The sequence below is a fragment of the Pocillopora damicornis genome, chromosome 10 (assembly GCF_964200805.1).
Source record: "Pocillopora damicornis chromosome 10, jaPocDami1.2, whole genome shotgun sequence".
NCBI lineage: Eukaryota > Metazoa > Cnidaria > Anthozoa > Scleractinia > Pocilloporidae > Pocillopora > Pocillopora damicornis.
The window spans coordinates 16,267,335-16,285,482 of record NC_142679.1 but is presented as its reverse complement, the minus strand read 5'-3'; the positions used below and the strand labels follow the sequence as shown (position 1 = coordinate 16,285,482).

The following is an 18,148-nucleotide window of genomic DNA, read 5'->3' as shown; positions in this document are numbered from 1 at the left end:
GACATATCAAATATTATTTAAATGTTCGCTTATGTTATTAAGGGCAGCTGCTAAGAATTTTCCGCGAAAAATAGTGTGCGCAAAAATTGATTGATGGCTTTTGTCGGCGGAGACGGACATTTATGTCATACGTTTTTTTAAAGTGCCTCCATAATGAATCTTGGTGGTAAAGTTTGTAATTCTGTTATTATCCGTTGCCGAGTTAATGTTACCAAAACAAAAAACATTTGACGCACAAGCATTTCCCGCTTCTGTATTCACGAAAACTTGTCTGTCGCCACGATATTTCGAGAAAGGCTAACTGCTTTTTTATTTATGGTTCAAGTTATCTCGTGCTGCCAACAAAGAGTGGTTCCCTCCGAATAAATTTGCTGAAAGGTTATTGTATCTACAGTTGTCCATTACACGGTAGAACTGTTTAATAGATCACAGTCACTTGTGCTTTCAAGGAACTCCCCCTAAAAATATATTAGCTTCCAACTGAATTTCTCACTACCTTTTGAGTCCTCATCAAGTTGTTTAAAATTTATAAAATATTCCATTATGTGTGCCTAGACATCATCGTTTATTCTGAAGAGAACCTTAAAAACTTTTTGAATGTTTCGTCTTTGGGATTGTAGTAACAAAATTTCATACGTCAGTAATTTTGGAAATATCGCTGTTAAATTAAGGATTGGGTTACTGATGTTAAATATATCTAGTTATTTATATCAAAATTTGAACTGAAATATGAATATGAAATATGAATCGAACGCGAAAGGCCTTTACTGATTAAAAGTAAACAGTATTGCCGAAGATGAAACGACAGGCTGGTGAGCGCAGCTGCATTTTACATCAACCGCAGCAGTTAGTATGCATTTAATACTTTCGAAAAAGGTCTACCTGAGAATTTTTCCGATAATTCACACAAAATAAATAATTCTGTTTTAACCTAGACATTTTGCTACTCGACACATAGAAAATACGGGGAGGTATGTTGTTTTTTCCGTCCAAGATAAACATACCATGTTGATCTTGACAAAAGATTCAGATGGTTTTCGACGTTCCATATGGCCCTTCAGTCTAAGATGTTTCAGATGTATGTATGCTGGGGCATCGGCATCGGTTCCTCAACTTGTCGCCAATGAAAATCGTATGAGAAGATACATATGTGATTCAACGTGCTACAGGTTTAACTCTCCTTTCGCCGGACCGAGTCTTCCTAAGTGTCTTCAGTTACACAACTTCCTCATTCATCTCGTGAGCGCTTTCAAAGCTCTAGTTCCAGAGGTTTTGAAACCGAGACCATAAGTAGTAACCGTGGCAAACTGCTCCACAAGTTTTAAATGTAGTTTGAACAAAATTACTGATTTCCGCTGTAAGAGTTCATATCCTCTATTTATAAGCATAACGATTTTAATGATGTTCACACGTTATGAAAGAAAACTAATATTCTTCAAACCGGTCTTTAACGTTGGTGTTCCTTACATTTACGCTGACTTTTAAAACAAAAGTTCTTTTGAATATTGTAGTCTTACCTCGGAAAGACGCCTCTATTATATAAACTTCGACCCTCGTTCGAGCGGGTGTTTAGCGGCAGTCTCGATATATCTTTCCTTTTTCAGTTTCCAAGAAATTTATTCGGCTTCTGAGAATGAACTAAAAAGTTATTAGGTCAGAGGGTCTCCCTTTAAATATTCTGTCAGTTAGCGTGCGACGCAACCAGTGAATCAGATCTTTAAAAAAAATATTATCAGTGTAGTGCGAGATCATCTGTTCTACAGTGGGTGTGGGTTTAATTGCACGGTGATGTCATTTTTTAATTCGGCTACGTACTAAGAACCATAGAAACTGTCAGTAACCTGACGGTTTTGAATGGTCTCAGCTGTCGGTCGCAAATGGGTTTGACAAGCAGCTAAGACTATGTCAATTTTTTGTCCAAGAATCATTTAGCTAAATCTTTTGTTCTTTAGTACTTTATTTGAACGGAATTTTAATTATTTATGTTTTCAATTTTTGTAGCGCTTCCATCTTTCCCAAAAAGATAGTCGGTTGAAGTAGATTCTGAAAGTCCTTCATGACTACTCGAACACATGAATAGAACAATGCTCAGAGCCTGAAAGAGGGAGCCTTTTTGAAAGATTTCGGGATAGAAAAAGGACAAAATCATGGAAATAAGGTACTTGGAAGGTTCTTAAATCGTCTATAAACGCCCTTAGTCGACGTACGTTCCCGAAAAGTTGATATTTTAAGGCTCGTAAGATTAGGTCGACTAAGCTCCCACAAATGGCGCGCGTGTAATGTTTCCATATTACCGTTCAAAAATCCGGAGACGTTTAACTGAGTTAACACACCTTTATTAGGCATACTTTTTATCTGTAGTTTGGTACGATCAGTGGGTGAAAACCCTTTTCTTTGTCTAGGAGAGGGTATACAAACAATGATTTCTACTAAAGTGGCTAAAATTGTATATAAATTTTAATGAGACGGGATTTTCCAAATAAAGTTGGAGGTTCTTACAAGATTACATTGCCTTACCGACCTATTAGCAATATTCTCTTTTATTTGCCGTTTTCTGTTCTCGATATTAAAGAAATATGTTGAACGCAATATCGAGTTACCATACTAATTAAAATGATTATTTTTTTTAAGTAAAGAAAGCGGCTATTGTCTTGCGTGAAAGGAATCGAAGATGTTTTACCTCATTTTCCGATTGTATTGTAAGGAGGTAAAATTGTTGAAAGGCCGTGTTAGATTATCATACCAATAACAAACGTATTTTAAAACGGATTTTTTTCATTTTAATTCGACTTTGTATTTTACTAGATATATCTAAGTACTATGTCTGTCACTATAAAAGCAAAGTTACCCGGCCAAGTGGTAATTTCTCTAGAATCCATACCTCCAAAAAACTTATTTTTGGCTTCGAGAAAACCAAACGCGCGGTGGTTAACGCATTGAACCTCATTTGCAAATGTATCTCAAAACGCATTTATATCTATGTAAATCTATCCGAAGAAGGGTTCGATTCCTTGCGGGAGAATCAGAATTTTTCTTTGTTCCTCAGTACTGATGGCAATTTAAAACCTTAAATTTAAGGCGTTTTTATAAATTGCATCAGCTTTCAAAGGAGCATTTTTCTTTTTTTTTTTTTGCAAATACCAAATGATGATTGCCTCTGAATAGTTCAGAACCGATTTCCTTTTACTAATTAACGTTTCATCTTTTTGAAACCGCCCGTCACTCAATTGAACTTACTCCTGTTAATTTCACCAGCTAACGGTCTTAATTAAACATACCTTAAACATTATCTTCCTTTCGGTTGCCAAAACACACATTCTTTTATAAGAGGAGGAGTTAATGAGCATAACAGCCGTTACGAGAGTACAAATTCCCAAGCTGGTTCGGAAGCAAGCTAAGGTATTCTATGTGACTTTCAGTAGCCAATCATAATAACCCACAAACAGAGCTATTACCTACTCATGTCTATATGTCTATATGTCTATATGTATATATGGTCTTGTTAATGCCGTAGTGTTTTTAGACCTCAAAAAAGCATTTGATACAGTAGATCACGATATTTTGCTACGAAAATTGCAATACTATGGGATTTGTTGGACCAGTTATCAATGGTTTGCTTCTTATTTAGATAATCGAACACAGATTTGCCATGTAAATTCTTGTAAGTCAACTCCGAAATATCTAAGATGTGGTGTTCCCCAGGGAACAATTTTGGGACCCCTTCTGTTTTTAATATATATTAATGACTTACCACATTGTCTGACATATTCGGAACCCAGAATGTACGCAGATGATACCAGCCTGACGCTTGCCAGTACTGACTTTGATCATATAAATTATTGCCTTAATTACGACCTGAGTAATGTGTACGAATGGCTGAGTGCTAACAAGCTTACCCAAAATATGACAAAAACTGAGTTTATGCTTATTGCATCAAGGCAGAAGTTATCACAATTTACGGAAAGTCCTTCTCTTACTATAAACGAAATCGCAATAGAACAAATAACCTCCGCTAAGTCCTTTGGAGTTTATGTCGATCAAAATATCAACTGGGAGTGTCATATTGAAAACATCTCTAAGAAGATAGCTTGTGCCATTGGTGCAATTAAACGAATTCGGCACCTCACTCCATTTAATGTTCTAATTAAAGTTTATAATAGCCTTGTTCAACCACATTTTGATTAATGTAATGTAGTGTGGGGAAACTGTAACAAGGGCCTTTCTGAAAAACTGCAAAGGCTTCAAAATCGGGCAGCTCGCATCCTAATATCTGCGAGCTATGATAGTAATTTAGATGATTTGTTCCGGGCACTAGGGTGGCGAAGACTCTACTATCAAAGATTGGAACAAAAATCTATCTTAATGTATAAAACTTTACATGGTATGACACCAGATTATCTGAGATCAAGATTTGTATATCGTGACAATATAAGTGCTTATCGTTTAAGGAATACGGAAAACAAATTAGTTCTTCCACAACCTCGAACTGATTATCTTAAGAGAAGTTTTTTGTACAGCGGAGCTCACTTGCGGAACGACTTACCCTTAGATCTAAGACAAGCGTCTTTACTAACTGATTTCAAATCTAAATTAAGTCGCCACAGTTTAAAATAATATCTTAATTTTAAGTAAATTTTAGACACGGCCTCCATGAAAAGCAGATTTTTTATTTGTTTCTTTTATTTGAATTGTTATTATTAGATTTTATTATAGTTAGGAAGATAGATATACCTTTATAGATAATTAACAACTGATGGAAATACCGTGTATAAATAAAGTTATCTTATCTTATCTTATCTTATGTGAAGACACATCGAATTCTCCCCCTGCCCCCCTCCCCCCCCCCCCCCCGTTTTCTTCATCCGTCTTTTCCGGGCAGGAAGGTGAACCGAATGTTGGCAACTTTTTTCATTTTTTGGGGCAGCGATTCAAATAAAAAGCGATTTCAGTCAGCATAGATTTGCACGTTCATGTTAGTGCAGTATCAATTTCGAGTATATTGTACATTATTTCTCATTTCCCACAGATTTAAGCACATTTCGGGCAATATTTTTTTGTGGACAATTGGCAGCTATTGACAATTAGCTTGAAGCAAATTTGCCTAAAAATACTCAGCTCAGAGATCTTATTGATTTGATTCTTCTTTTTTCTCAGTGAAGGAAATAGTCCGAGAATGATTTATTCGGAACTCCTTCAACGGCTTCTTTTTTTGTGGCTCCGGTGGTGATCATAGGAGCCGATTGATTTATTCTTAGGGTTGAAGACCAGAAACTTCAAGAATAAAGTCTTTACTTGACAGCTCTGACTCATAGGCACCACTTATCATTTATCACCTACGGGGGTGGGGGTGGGGGTTCGAGGACTTTGGATGTGTAACAATAAAATTTACCCTAACCCCCCCTATGAGGCTCTGTAACATTCTTATGATCCCTCCACTCAGTTTCCTGAAGGGCCCCCTTCATTCTCTTTAGGCGAGTATTGATCCCCCTTCCGTTACCCCTGAAAACCATGTAATCACCCCTAAAACCTCGACCTATTTGCCCCCTCCCCCCCCACTTCTCCGGCAAGGCGATAAATAATGCCCAGTCCCTCAGTAGAGCTGACCCTACTCCGCACCAGTACTTTCGTTTTCCTAACGAAGGCCAAACATCAATAAAAGGTACGGTCTAATTTTACTATACTTCACCAACTGGTGGGCGGTACTATATTACGTACAGCTGAAATAAAAAGCGCTCTCTCTTCAAGTAAGCGCCATCCTCTCCGAAAAAATTTACTAAGTATTTACTTCAATCAAACGTCTCTTGGCCAACGAAGGAGTATTGCTTTCCTGAAATTATCCTTTTGATTAGAAAACTTCCGCATTTAATTCGAAATTGGTTATTTGCCAGAATCCAACTCTGATACGTGCTTATATGACCGGTTCAAGGTTAGCATATACACTTCTTCATAAGTTTGAGATTTTCTTCCCGTTGTGCTGAAACAGACAGTCTTCTTGAACATTATTGACATACGATTGTTGGACACAGCTAACTGCAGCTGAATTTAACGCGCAAAAAGGCAGAGAATATTTTTCACCCATAGGATCTTACCGGTAAAATATTTTTCGCTCTTACTCGACACCGGTTAGAGAGTAACAGAAGAGCAGATTGATGTGGAAGCATTATTGGAAGAAGTTAATTTTTCGTGGGTCTATAGGGTTGGCTCAGACCAAGTTGGTTACCTATTTTTGAACATATTGAATGCAATTTCAAACCTAAATTCACTGATTTTGCATGACTATAATTTTGCAATTCGTGGGTCCAAGCCGATTTGAGGGCTGTCGTCTGAAGACACAACATGCAGATTAACTTCCGGAATATTTTGTTTCGTGTTTTCAGTGGGATTTCAAGAAGTTATCTCACGTAAAAAACCAAAAATAGTCTTCCGTTCGGAAGAGTATACTCACGGTTTTCGGATTCCTTTCACTGGTTATAACTAGGCAATCTGAATAATACTTGAAATATGTCTTCCATTCGATTGATCATACGATTAAGTTGCCTAAAAAATAAAACGCGTAACGAAACCCAGCTTTTGCGGATGTTTCGAGATATTTCAAGGAATCATGTTTTCGAAACTTTCACAAGTGAAACACCGAACAAACAAAAAGCAAATAAAAAGACCAACGGTCTTATTTGGATATTGGGATATTTTATGTGGTATTTTTCAAGCATATGCATCTAATCTGGGTACAACCCCGGTCCTAATTTCGGAAACTCTTACGATCAAGCACGCTAAAATTACCCAGTATTTATGATATCAGTTTCTTCCAAGACGAATTTCCCGACATGAATCATGCTTTCATTTGGTATTATAGCAAAACTTTAGAACTGAATTAGGCTCCTATCGTTTTGACTAAGAACTAGCCTCGGCATATTGTAGTTGAGAATCCTCGGCAGCAACGAGTCGTAATGCTAAACTTATGAAGTGGTACTGAAAAAGAGTTAAATAAAAAGCCAGAGACACTCAAGTTATGCGCCGAAAGCCATTTGATGTAGAGCAACGATTTCCTAGAAGGATTACTTCAACCGACAAGGAAGTCGAACGATCTAACTCTTCCGAAAATCAGATTTACCTGACTCTTTTGACAAATTTAGAAAACAATTCCTAAATCAACAGAGCAATTAGCAACAAATTACAGTTCCGCATACTGGCCCACGAACACTTCCTCTTGTATTCTTGATATTTGACTTGAAAGTTTGACTTAAGTGTTCCGGTCAGTATCGATCATGTGGTAACCACGACAAACGCAATTGCACGAAACAAATGCATATAAAGAAAAAAAATCTTGACAATATTTATTCACTGATCAACATCTCAGTCACGCAAACACCATGCTTTGATAAAAACCCGTGCCAACTTGCTCGCGGCAAAACAGATTTCATGCGATCAGGTCTTCTTTTCTTTGGAGCACGATAAAGCAACCGGCTTTTGCGCCGATGCACTTTCGCGGTCGGGAAAAAAAATAACGCCTGATCATCCATAAGTTACTCATGCTGTTGCATATTTCAGGTCTTGAGGTGGTTTTCTAAATTACAGGGCGTGAAGGAAGGATAATTATGTCCGGTCGCGGTTGAGATGCTCGGTTCTGGGTCAGTTCTTTCAAGATGGACAAGCCGGTGACCCTTCAGATAATTCTCGTACACCTTTCATATTATGGAGTGGATGAGTTTCTCAATGTTCCATAAATTAAAGCTTCAGTTCTAGTCACAGCGCTTTGATACCACGCTCATTACTTCTATAGCAATACAAATAGCTTGTAAATTAAGTTAGTTTCAGAGGGCGTTCTTTTTCAACTGCACTCAACTTTGAAAATTTTGTAGTTACGTAATTAAAAATGTCCTCTGGTTTCGAAGACTCCGTTCATCAAAATAGCTTCGGGGCAATTTGGTTGCCATGATTTTAGTAAACATCGTTAATTAACTAAAATAATCATTTGAGAGCCTACACATTTTTAAATTTTATTTGATATTCCCGATACGAAATGAATCATGTAGACCAATTGACCGACCGAGAATATTTAACCACGTGTTTTTACTTTGACCGGCCGAGCATTTGTTTCACACCATGCTCCACGGAATGGTTGGTATTCGATCAAGCAGGAGCAGTTACTTGTCGTGTTTGATTGGCAAAGTCAGTAACCCATAAAACACGTTCTATGATTCCATAATGAGAAACCGTGAAACCACGCGTGGCATTTTATCACATTTCGTCTCATCTATCCCACAATCCTTTAAGCAGATCACTCGAGTTGACGTCATCAGGGGAACGGTTTGCTTGTTAATGATTTCGTTGAGCTTTCGAGACGTGAAGCTAATCTTGGCTTGATTGAGCCCGGTTTCTCCTTCGTTTTGCCATAGATTGATAGAGAGTTAGATTCTTAATTTATAACGAGGCGAAAACATCTTACCGTCCATATGCGACAGCTGGGAATGAGTATTTCTACGGCCGATAAGGAATTGGAATTCGCCGATCCGAAGGAAGAGGCGACTTACTGGAAGCAAGTAGCCGAGGATTTAGAGCGAAAGTGAGTGTTTTGAAGACCTTGTCTTTCGATGACATTCATTCGATGTAGTAGGAAAATGATAGAAGATTCAAATTCAACGTTTCTTTTGGTTGAAAGGTTGCAAGAAGCGAGAGATGAACTCGACGAGTTTCAAGAAGGTAGTCGTGAATTAGAAGCAGAATTGGAAACGCAGTTAGAGCAAGCAGAAGCCAGACAGCGAGAACTTTTGTCAGCAAAAACACGACTAGAAACGGAGAACGAAAGCTTAAAGGTAAAGGAAAGAATATTTTATTTAATGGCGTAAGTCGCGTATCGCCAGTTTGTCTGTTGATAAATGGAACATTGTAAATAATGCAAGAGTTGCTTCGCGTACATTGGCCATCTTGTCTTCCGAGTTGTCGATAGTTCGACTGTTCTGGTTTTGACGTTCACTTTTGGTTTGATCGTATTTTAGGCGAGACTAGATGCAAGCCAGAATGAATCCTATCTTACGATATCAGCGCTACAAGATGAAGTAGCCCAGCTTAAAGCTGTTCGAGAAGAAGTTCAAAAATACGTTCGGGAACTCGAACAGGCGAATGACGATCTGGAAAGAGCGAAAAGGTCTGTAGAAAAGAAATGTGAAGCTAATGTTTGGCTGTGTTTTGGAGCTGTAAGGCATAGCTAACGACAACATTCAAATCATAATTGTGATCATTTTCCCATATTTCATGATGACCTGATATTTTTTTGCCTCCTGGAATGGCATTTGATGTTGTCCATGTTGCTCAAATTTTACCCGGCTACAATATTTTTGTACTGTGTTGCTTTTAGTAAGCTTGTATGTAGTCGCCCACAGATGAAATCAAGAGAAGGTGTCTTTACATGTCGAAACTTAGCTTATTCAAATATTATCGCTTAAAATGTGTTTGCTAAAGTGCGACTTGTGGCATGCGACAAATTGAAGCACAGGACAAGGGTCGGGGGAAATAATCCCCGTATCAGTTTCTGTGGCCATGCATTAAGGTTAGGGCACTTGCGATTTTATTTTATCGATTACTTTTAAAAATGTGACGGGCAATTTTTCGAATTACCGCTTTGAAGGGAGCTTTTTGCCAGTTTCAAACAAGAAGATGGTTGCTCAATAACAGAAAGGTCGCTTGTTAAATGCTGCTTTGCATTAGTTGGAGGATTAAAATATTATGTTAATTATATGTCATTGAATTACAAAGGAATTTTGTCCTGTTTATTAGGTTTTTATTACCCTTTTAGCCTTTTCAATCTCTTCCTTTTTTCTTTCTTGCTCCAACTTTTGGCTTTGTTAATGTTGGACCTAGTATATATGAGTGGAAATATAGCCTTAATTGGGTAAACTTTTACAAAATGTCAAACCTAGCGGGGTGTAACAATATTTACGTTCTATTAATTCTCTTTTGTTTTGTCAAAAGAATGATTCCCAGTGTATCTAGGAGAAAAGCATCCAGGGCATGATGCGGGCTTTATTCCCTTATTAATGGTGTGAAATGATAAAATGAAAACAATATCAGCAGGAAAAGAGGAAGTTGCAATTATGAAATTCTCATGCACCTGTAACTCTGAATCTGTCCATCTTTTGGTCATCAGAGATAAATATTTATGTTATTTAGTAGAATGAAGCTTGTTGCCCTTAGATAGAACACTGAACACCTGTAGGGTTAGAAGAAATTGGCGCCATGCTGATGAGTAAATTTTGCATTTTTAATTAACTTAATCCCTCCTTGATCATGGCTTATTCATCTATAAAGAACATTGCTCTGAATTAGCAGGACTTTTGCAATGTTTTTAAATGTTCTTTGGTGTGGTTCTCAATCATTTTGAAACATGGTTGTTACAAGTTCCTGTAGGGTTTTTAAACTTTGTTTGTTTTGAGGACCATTCAAAGTTTTTGTTATGGTTGATAGCTGTGGTGACTTGAAACACAATATTTATGTTCCAGTTAATAAACTTATGTTTCAAACAAGTGTGGTTAGTTTTAACAATTTTTCTGAAATTTATCTCGATTTGGTCACAAGTTGTCGCTTAGTTTTCTTAAGAATATATTTCTTAGTTTTCCTTTTGTTGGAAGTAAAGGAATGAATTTCAAACCAGATTTCAGGCTATTTCAGTTCATGTAACTACTTGCATTTTTGTATATATATGTATGTGGTATACAAACAAAATTATTATAGATAGACATTGCTAGCCCTTTTTAAAAAGTACCTGCTGTGACATTAGCTAGTGAACAAAATTCGTGGACATTTCTCAGAACGTTAAATTTCTATCTATGATGTGTGCTTGTATGAAATTCTGCATTTGATTACTGTTTTCTTTTTTAAGTTACACATTTTACTTTGCTAAATTTCTCTTCTCTATCTATCGAGTGATACTTTCCTAGGTCTCTGTACTGAAAAATTGCCAAATAACTTTTCGTAATTGTGCTTGTCTTTGACTAGATTCTTAGTAATTTTCTTGACAGGGTTTATCATGAAACCAAAAAAAGACACAAAAATATTTTCTCAGCTAAATAAGATTAGCTAATGCCATAAATATTAAGCTGGAAAATTCTGCGGAAGAGCCAGAGAATTCTCTTATCACCAAAGTTTCCTGTAGTAGAAACTTCATTAAATAAGATTATCTTGTGGATTTGCACAGCTGAATAGCTAGCATTTTTGTTGCTTACTGCAAACATTATCTATTCTTTAGTATGTTATTTATCGTTTATTTGTTTATTTATTATTTTAAATCATTTCAGGGCAACAGTGTGCTCACTGGAAGACTTTGAGCAGAAGCTGAATCAGGTAATTAGCACCAGGGTGGAATATATTGTAGTAATCTTATAACAGCTTTATCATCAGTGGTGATGCACATATTCAACTTAAGAGGAGAGTTTTGTATCACGAAATGCTCATTTTATATATTAAACTTGGGCAAACTGTGGAGCAATGGAAAATTCATTTGCTTTTTATTGTGGAAAAGGCTATAAAAAGCTGTCACTGATTTATCCTAACAAGTGATAGAAACAGTAGATTTTTGTATCCTTGTCTTGCAGGCCATAGAAAGAAATGCTATTCTTGAAAATGAGTTAGATGAAAAGGAGACCCTCCAAGAATCAGTACAAAGACTGAAAGATGAAGCAAGAGGTTAGAAAAGATTTTCAATATAATGATAATCATTGTGTAGCAGTATTGTAGTCAAACTGTTTTACCAAGTTCAGATGGACATTTAGACACCATGTTGTTCACTGCAAGGAGAACAAATTTTTTCATGCATTTGATGCCAAATTTCTAGAAGTGTTTGTTAATTGTTTCATTTATCTGTTCCTCTTGCATAAACTGTTAGCCATTCTTGCTGCTTAGGAACTAATTTACCTTATACTATATTATAATTGACTATTTTAAGATTCATTAACATACAGAGATAAAGAACCGCAAAAATTGATATTGGCTGCTCTTAGATATTGTGTTGTTTATTTTGGCAAGTATACTGTTGGGTAAAAGTGCGCCATCTATATTAAACTTGATGCTCAAATACCAGAAGGTTTTTTCCCAGTTGGAGGTTTTGAGCAAGAATATTACTGGTCGTAAAGCCATGTGTTGATGAAAGGTGAAGGTGATAAATAGTGCTCAGGAATTGAAGTGCATGCCTTAATGAATTTGGTTACACAACACTTGCATAAAAAGTGTTTAAAATGCTAGTTTCTGTGTAGTTTCATGGAAATTGACATGGTACCTCAACAAACTCTGTAATATTCTATGAGGGCTATTAAGATATGGTCACACAAAATTTCTCATAGAAGGAAGCATTCCATTCCAAATGAAAAATAGCATTCCACAATGTCTAAATTAAATGCCTTGGGCATGATTCTTGACCTTGTAGACATGTTCAAGAGAACCCCTGATCTTACTTATGAAGCTTTTTGGCAATGAGCTTACTACTGGAGAAAAAGCCTTTAGAGTTTCAGTTTCTTTAAATTGCAAAATGTTATTTTGAAAACTTTTCTCAAATAAAAAAAGAAAGGTTTCATTGTTTTGCAAGCAGCACAAAATGTCATGAGAGCAACAAAAATGTCTGGTGTTCTGTGAAGTAATTCTGGTCGTGAAATGTTGATTTTTTGCACAGATCTTCGACAAGAACTTGCGGTGAAAGAAAAAGAGAGAAAAAAACCTGGTGATGGATTAGAATTTAGCAAAGATAAAGAGAGTAACAAAGAAAATAAAGGGCCATTGAAAATAGAGGGATCTTCATTGAAACCAGAAACTACAAGCCAGACATCAGATTTCCATGCTACAACTGCTTCCATAGGAACATCACCACTCCACACAGGGTATGGCACTTCTCCGCTGACTCCATCTGCACGAATATCTGCACTAAACATTGTTGGCGATCTGTTGAGAAAAGTAGGGGTAAGTGATTTACACATATTTTTTTCTCTGAGAAGGAGCGCATAGCAGTTTTGATGCAATTTGATGTAGCATTACTTGTTGGTACATTTTTTCTTTCATTTCTTTCATACTTAACTCGTGTTACTCTGCTCTCTCCTGCAACTTAGGCCCTTGAATCTAAACTGGCTTCATGTCGAAACTTTGTTAAAGATCAACCTCGAAATCCAAGAGGATCAACTGGGTCTAACAGCCCCTCAGAGTCTCCAAGGTAATGAGTCATCACACTGATAGCTTCAAGTTTACTAATTGAAATAATGAAAGTATATTTTCAGGGTTCTCCTTATCAGGCAGTAACCAGTAAAATTTACTGCTTGTAAGAGCACTTATTACCAACTGGAAACGCTCAGAACCCTTAAAAAATACACATTTATGGTGAGCTAATCTGGTAAGAAAGTGTAATAACAAGCCAACAGTGTGCACTATTATAGATCTACAGGTGCTTTAGTTAGCTAACACTGACTGGTACCTTTCAAATTTTGAAGCAAGAGTGATTTTTCACAGGCTTTCTGCTAAATCTCGTTACATTTGTCAGTTCTCTGCATGTGCAAATGTGGTGTTGTTTAGTTGTTCAGTTTCCATGATGAAACGGTAGCAAACAATGCTGTCATTTCTGTCCAGTAACAAGAGGTCACAAAGAGTGGCTGGTAAACTTTACAAGAATTTTAGTGGTAAACAAAATAAAGGTTACATACTAGCAATGGAAAAACAGCCAATTCAAATAACCATCCTGACAGCTCTACAATTACCGGCTGTATAACGAACACATGGGGACAAAGCTAGTCTTCATCGTGAAATTCTACTTGAAAGAAGCCTTGAAAGTAAAATCTCTAGACAGCATAAAAGTTCTGAATGTGAGACAATTAGAGCACAAATACAGCTATTCAATGTGATTCGATTTCATAGTGATGCAATTCGTAGCTGACACCACTGATTTTCCAGCGATATGCCTTGTAAGTGACACCAAAGACATCACCCAAAATCGAAGGGAGACCAGTTTACATTATAAGCAGTTTAGAAAGGGCATAGCAAAATTTTACTTTGTTTTGTTCAACCTCTGAACCTAAAGGTGTATCATTCACATTATGAATTTTTCAATGGAGAACTTTTGATAGGCACGATGTACTGTATGCTTTAGGAAATGACATAGTTGAGCATGACCAGCCGCCTGAAGCTGCAAATGTGCTTTACTGGTTTGAAAAGGTCCCTTACCTGCTGTGTTGAAAACTAGGGAGAACCCTGCATTTTTTATGGCCCGTTTTGGTAATACTGTGGTCACCCAGAATGGGTGAAAAATGAATTTGTCTCTCATCATTTTATCTTCTATTTTATATGTATTTTATTGTGGTGTTTTTACTTTTTATTTCAGGCCAAGCAGAATTCCCAAGAGCAGTTACCAAAACCCAGGAATGCAGGGACTGGTTAAGGTTCAGGTGTAATGAAAGAAACATGTGAGAGAATACTAAATCTGACTGTTCTGTGAAGAAGAGCTGCTTTTCACAACATTCCGGGGAACGCTGGTCAGTGTTGATGCAGGTGTTGCCTTAAAAAAAAAATGGAACTAAAGCCAGAAGTTTTGAAAAACAGCCCAATGAATGAGTCTGGTTGTTTGTAAATCCTTTGAATTAAATTCCTGAAGTGAATTTCAAGGTAGTGGTTGTTAACCAATTTTAATATTAAGTTGCTAACTTGAAAATTCAATCGAATTTTAAATATAGAGCAGAATTTGTGTGTCCAATTTGTACAGATATTTTGTATAGCTGTTGAAGCATTTTATTGTAACATAGTTGCAGATTTCATTAGCACAAGAAAGATTCCTTATGAAAAATGGTGAGACATTTAAGAATATTTAATTACAGTGGTACTATATGAAAGCAAGTTGCTAACTACAGTTATTAAAAATTCCCAATACTTTGGAGTATTTATTTTTAAAGACTTAATTCTGCTAAATCAATCTGGATAGGTGTTGCTGAAACATTTGTTGCAGAAAATTTGGTAAGATGCTTCTAAACATTTTTGATGGTTCACCCTTTGATTTGGAAAACAGAGCATGTTCACAGCTGGAATTAAAGGATAAATTTTCATAATTGCTCTTTATGAAACCTTGAAGATGAGATCAGAGTTTCATGATGTGACTGTGAGAATTTTCACAACTTTCTAATACTAACCTTCATCACATACCTCTTCCACCTTAGTTTTACAGGCCAAACATTTCTTTCCAACCTGTGCAGAGGTTTCAATAAAATATGGTGACAGGTGCTTTACCACCACCTGTAAGACTTCATGTCACTATCTGTTCAGCTTGCACACAGGCACTCATGTTTAGGCTTTGCCTTACAGATAGCCACTTATTATAGCATCAGCAGCCCCCCTATGGAAAAAGATATTAAAACCTCTGCTGTGACAGATGTGAAAACCCCTGCACAAGGAAAAGCTATTTGTAACATTTAGAAGCCTTCCTTCATAAATGTTTGTTTCACTTAAGTTTTGATTTTCCTTAATCAAGATATCAGGGTTGACTTATTGTCCTGATTTTCCAAATCAAAGGTTGAAAAAGCAAAATAATTGTATTTGAAGAGTCAGTTTTCGCATAATCAACTGGTGTTTGTGGTGTCAAAATTGGGGTGTTGTATGTGAATTTTTTCAATCAAATTAATTTACTAGAAGAATCCAATAAGCACGTTATCAAGACTAGCCAATGAGCAGGTTCTCACAAGCACTGCAGTACAACTGGTGAACCAATGAGAGTCAAGTTAGTTTAGCAATTGAAATAATTCACCATGGGGTCTGACATGAAAGATTTTTGGATGAATGTCAGCATTTGACCAAGTACACACTCACCCTTCCCCAACCCAACATTAACCCTAACTTGTTATCAGTTGACTGTTGTTTGGTTAAGGGAGGGGTAGTTGTGTAGTTGCTCAGATACTGATACTGATACTGATCCAGATTTTTTGGTTGCTTGCTGGTTGGTGTAGTTGTGTGCCTATGAGTGCTTGCTTGCAGGCTGTATAGACTGGTAACAGCAGTTTTTGTTTACAAAAGGCTGTATTTGTTTTTCCTTAACATGTTTCGATGTCATATCAAGGTGTGCTTGTATATCAACTAATTTAAGTTCTGCAAATTGGCTTTTTTTGCGACATTACTCTAATTTAACCAATCATGGTAGTTGTTGAGGTGTAATTAAAGAGGAAACTTTTTATATTTTTTAAAATAAACTTAATGTACATGTAACATAAAAATACCTTATATTCTAATGGATACTTTTTAACCTCTGTGGCTGCTTCAAAAGGTAAATCTTATTTCAAGCAAAAAAAATTATTTGCCAAAGATAGGTGCTATCGTATATCATGTTTACTCCAAAATATATTTTAAAAATAAGACAATTATTATAGTTAGTATATACCACACAGGTGAATAGTGCTTTCTGCAAGCAAGCACTATTCAACTTGCGCATCCTAAGTATAATTTTTGACCATTTTTTTATGTTGTGAGATAGATAGAAGCAATTTTTTTGGATGTCTGAGTGGTATTTAGTAAAACAAACATTCATCTCAGTGTGTGTAACTGTGGTGGGTATTTCCACCACCGTTTACCTCTATTTTGGTGAATGATTGTTTTTGTTATAATTTTTCATGCACCTTCCGAAGTAATGGAGTCATTACTAAATGATTTGTTTGTTAATTAAGAGCTAAACCATTTTTTCAAGATACTAATTGGACTTTATCTTCTCAGTTTCAATCCACTGAAACAATTATTTATTACAGCTTATCTTTGGCAAATGTTTTGTTTTGTAATAAGGTTGTTAAGGACTGGCTGCAGTGAGGGTACTGGTTACCATAAGTTATGTGAGTGAGCTTCTTGTCATTGTTTGAAACATTCAAAAAGAAGAGTGGGGACCTGCCATGTGAAATGAGCTTGGACACTTGTTCGGCCGTAAAAAATTCATCAATTTTTGATTTGATTACAGAAGTTTTTGAGATAAATGAAGGGGTGCATGGACAAAGGGCACAAGTGACTTCTGATAGACTGCTATATTCTCATGCCAAGTTGTCTTGTGATCCTTTGTGAAACATAGGGAGAAGTAGATTTTCATCAAAAGTCACTCAAGGCTCTACCTCATGCACTCCACATAAAACACATTATTTTTAGCCAATAAGGTATGTATCTTTTAGTTGATTGGAAGACATCCATTGTATTAAGTATGGAGTCTTCAGCATTCCTCTCTCAACAGTTGTTCAAGATTCTTAACCTGCTTTATTCCAGGCTGCCATTAATGTGGAATTGCTTGATTAGACTTCAAGCGTGCTCATTTAATATCACATTTAGGCAGATCTCCTTTAATTGAGTTTCAAGCTCCTTGCTTGTTTCACATGGACATCCCTCACTATAAGATAATTTCTTAAACATGATTACAAGACAGTTACTATAATTCCTGTTATTCTATCATTTGTAAGAAAAAAAAATGTCTTCTCTGGTTACCAGATGATGCCATTGCGAGTGTTATTTTGTCTGCTTATTGTGGTGAGCAACATATAAACCTGATAAGTGTGTTACAGACTAAGTTTAAGTAATCCAAGTGACCTTAGCCTTGAAAATGGATTGAAAAATTCAAGGTAAACATTTCCAAGCACAGTTTTTTGGTACTATGTCAAGTCAGCCTGACTTGTGAGGTTTATCTCAAAACAGTGGTTTATAATGTAAGAAGTACTATCACTAAACACTTAATGCTATATTTTCAGTAGGAAAAAAAATAATTCCATCCAGGTTAGTATTACCTTGAAAAAAGAATCTTTCATTTTACAACTTAAATTATTGTTGCCATCTTAAAGCCTGCAACCTTCTTAACTCGAAATTTAGTAGGCCATACTTTATATTTTTAAATTTTCAGCAGAAAACAAATGTTACTATTCCCAGGCCTTATGCTATAACTACATCCAACTTAATGGTTTATTCTGCAGAGGCTTGTGATGTTGTTCTGTCAAGAATTTTAAGAGAAAAAATAAGGCTATTGTTTAGTGCCTGTAATCTCTTATTACCATCACCACAGACTTTTGTAGTTAATTTTGTTTACGCCAATGAACGTAAAAGGGTCCCTGGCTTGTTCATTTCACCACTAAAAAGATTGTGCAAAGTATCTCATCCAGATCAAATAAAAAGATTGATATGA

General features: G+C 36.3%; 2 protein-coding genes across 3 annotated transcripts in view; one reads left to right on the top strand and one right to left on the bottom strand.

Annotated features, from left to right (window-relative positions):
• LOC113679317 (uncharacterized) overlaps positions 1 to 6,576 on the bottom strand; it is a 23,176-nt gene extending 16,600 nt beyond the window's left edge. The window contains exon 1 of one of the 2 annotated variants that reach the window (XM_089185867.1): positions 6,446 to 6,576. The gene's annotated coding sequence lies outside the window, so the exon portion shown is untranslated. Of the gene's footprint in view, positions 1 to 1,517; positions 1,763 to 6,445 lie in introns of those variants that run through there. The other variant, XM_089185868.1, reaches the window with a different exon arrangement.
• On the top strand, positions 5,798 to 18,148 carry LOC113679308 (nuclear distribution protein nudE-like 1). Its single transcript, XM_027196266.2, has 8 exons — positions 5,798 to 8,563; positions 8,660 to 8,813; positions 8,997 to 9,145; positions 11,292 to 11,337; positions 11,589 to 11,679; positions 12,659 to 12,942; positions 13,089 to 13,189; positions 14,348 to 18,148. Exons 1-8 carry the CDS (start codon positions 8,454 to 8,456, stop codon positions 14,415 to 14,417), a joined length of 1,005 nt encoding a protein of 334 aa, XP_027052067.2. The 5' UTR covers positions 5,798 to 8,453; the 3' UTR covers positions 14,418 to 18,148.

Coding starts and splice junctions, on each gene's coding strand:
- LOC113679308 (XM_027196266.2), top strand. CDS start 8,454: ATGCGACAGCTGGGAATGAGTATTTCTACGGCCGATAAGGAATTGGAA. Junction 8,564..8,659: donor GCCGAGGATTTAGAGCGAAA/GTGAGTGTTTTG, acceptor TTTGGTTGAAAG/GTTGCAAGAAGCGAGAGATG. Junction 11,680..12,658: donor ACTGAAAGATGAAGCAAGAG/GTTAGAAAAGAT, acceptor TTTTTTGCACAG/ATCTTCGACAAGAACTTGCG.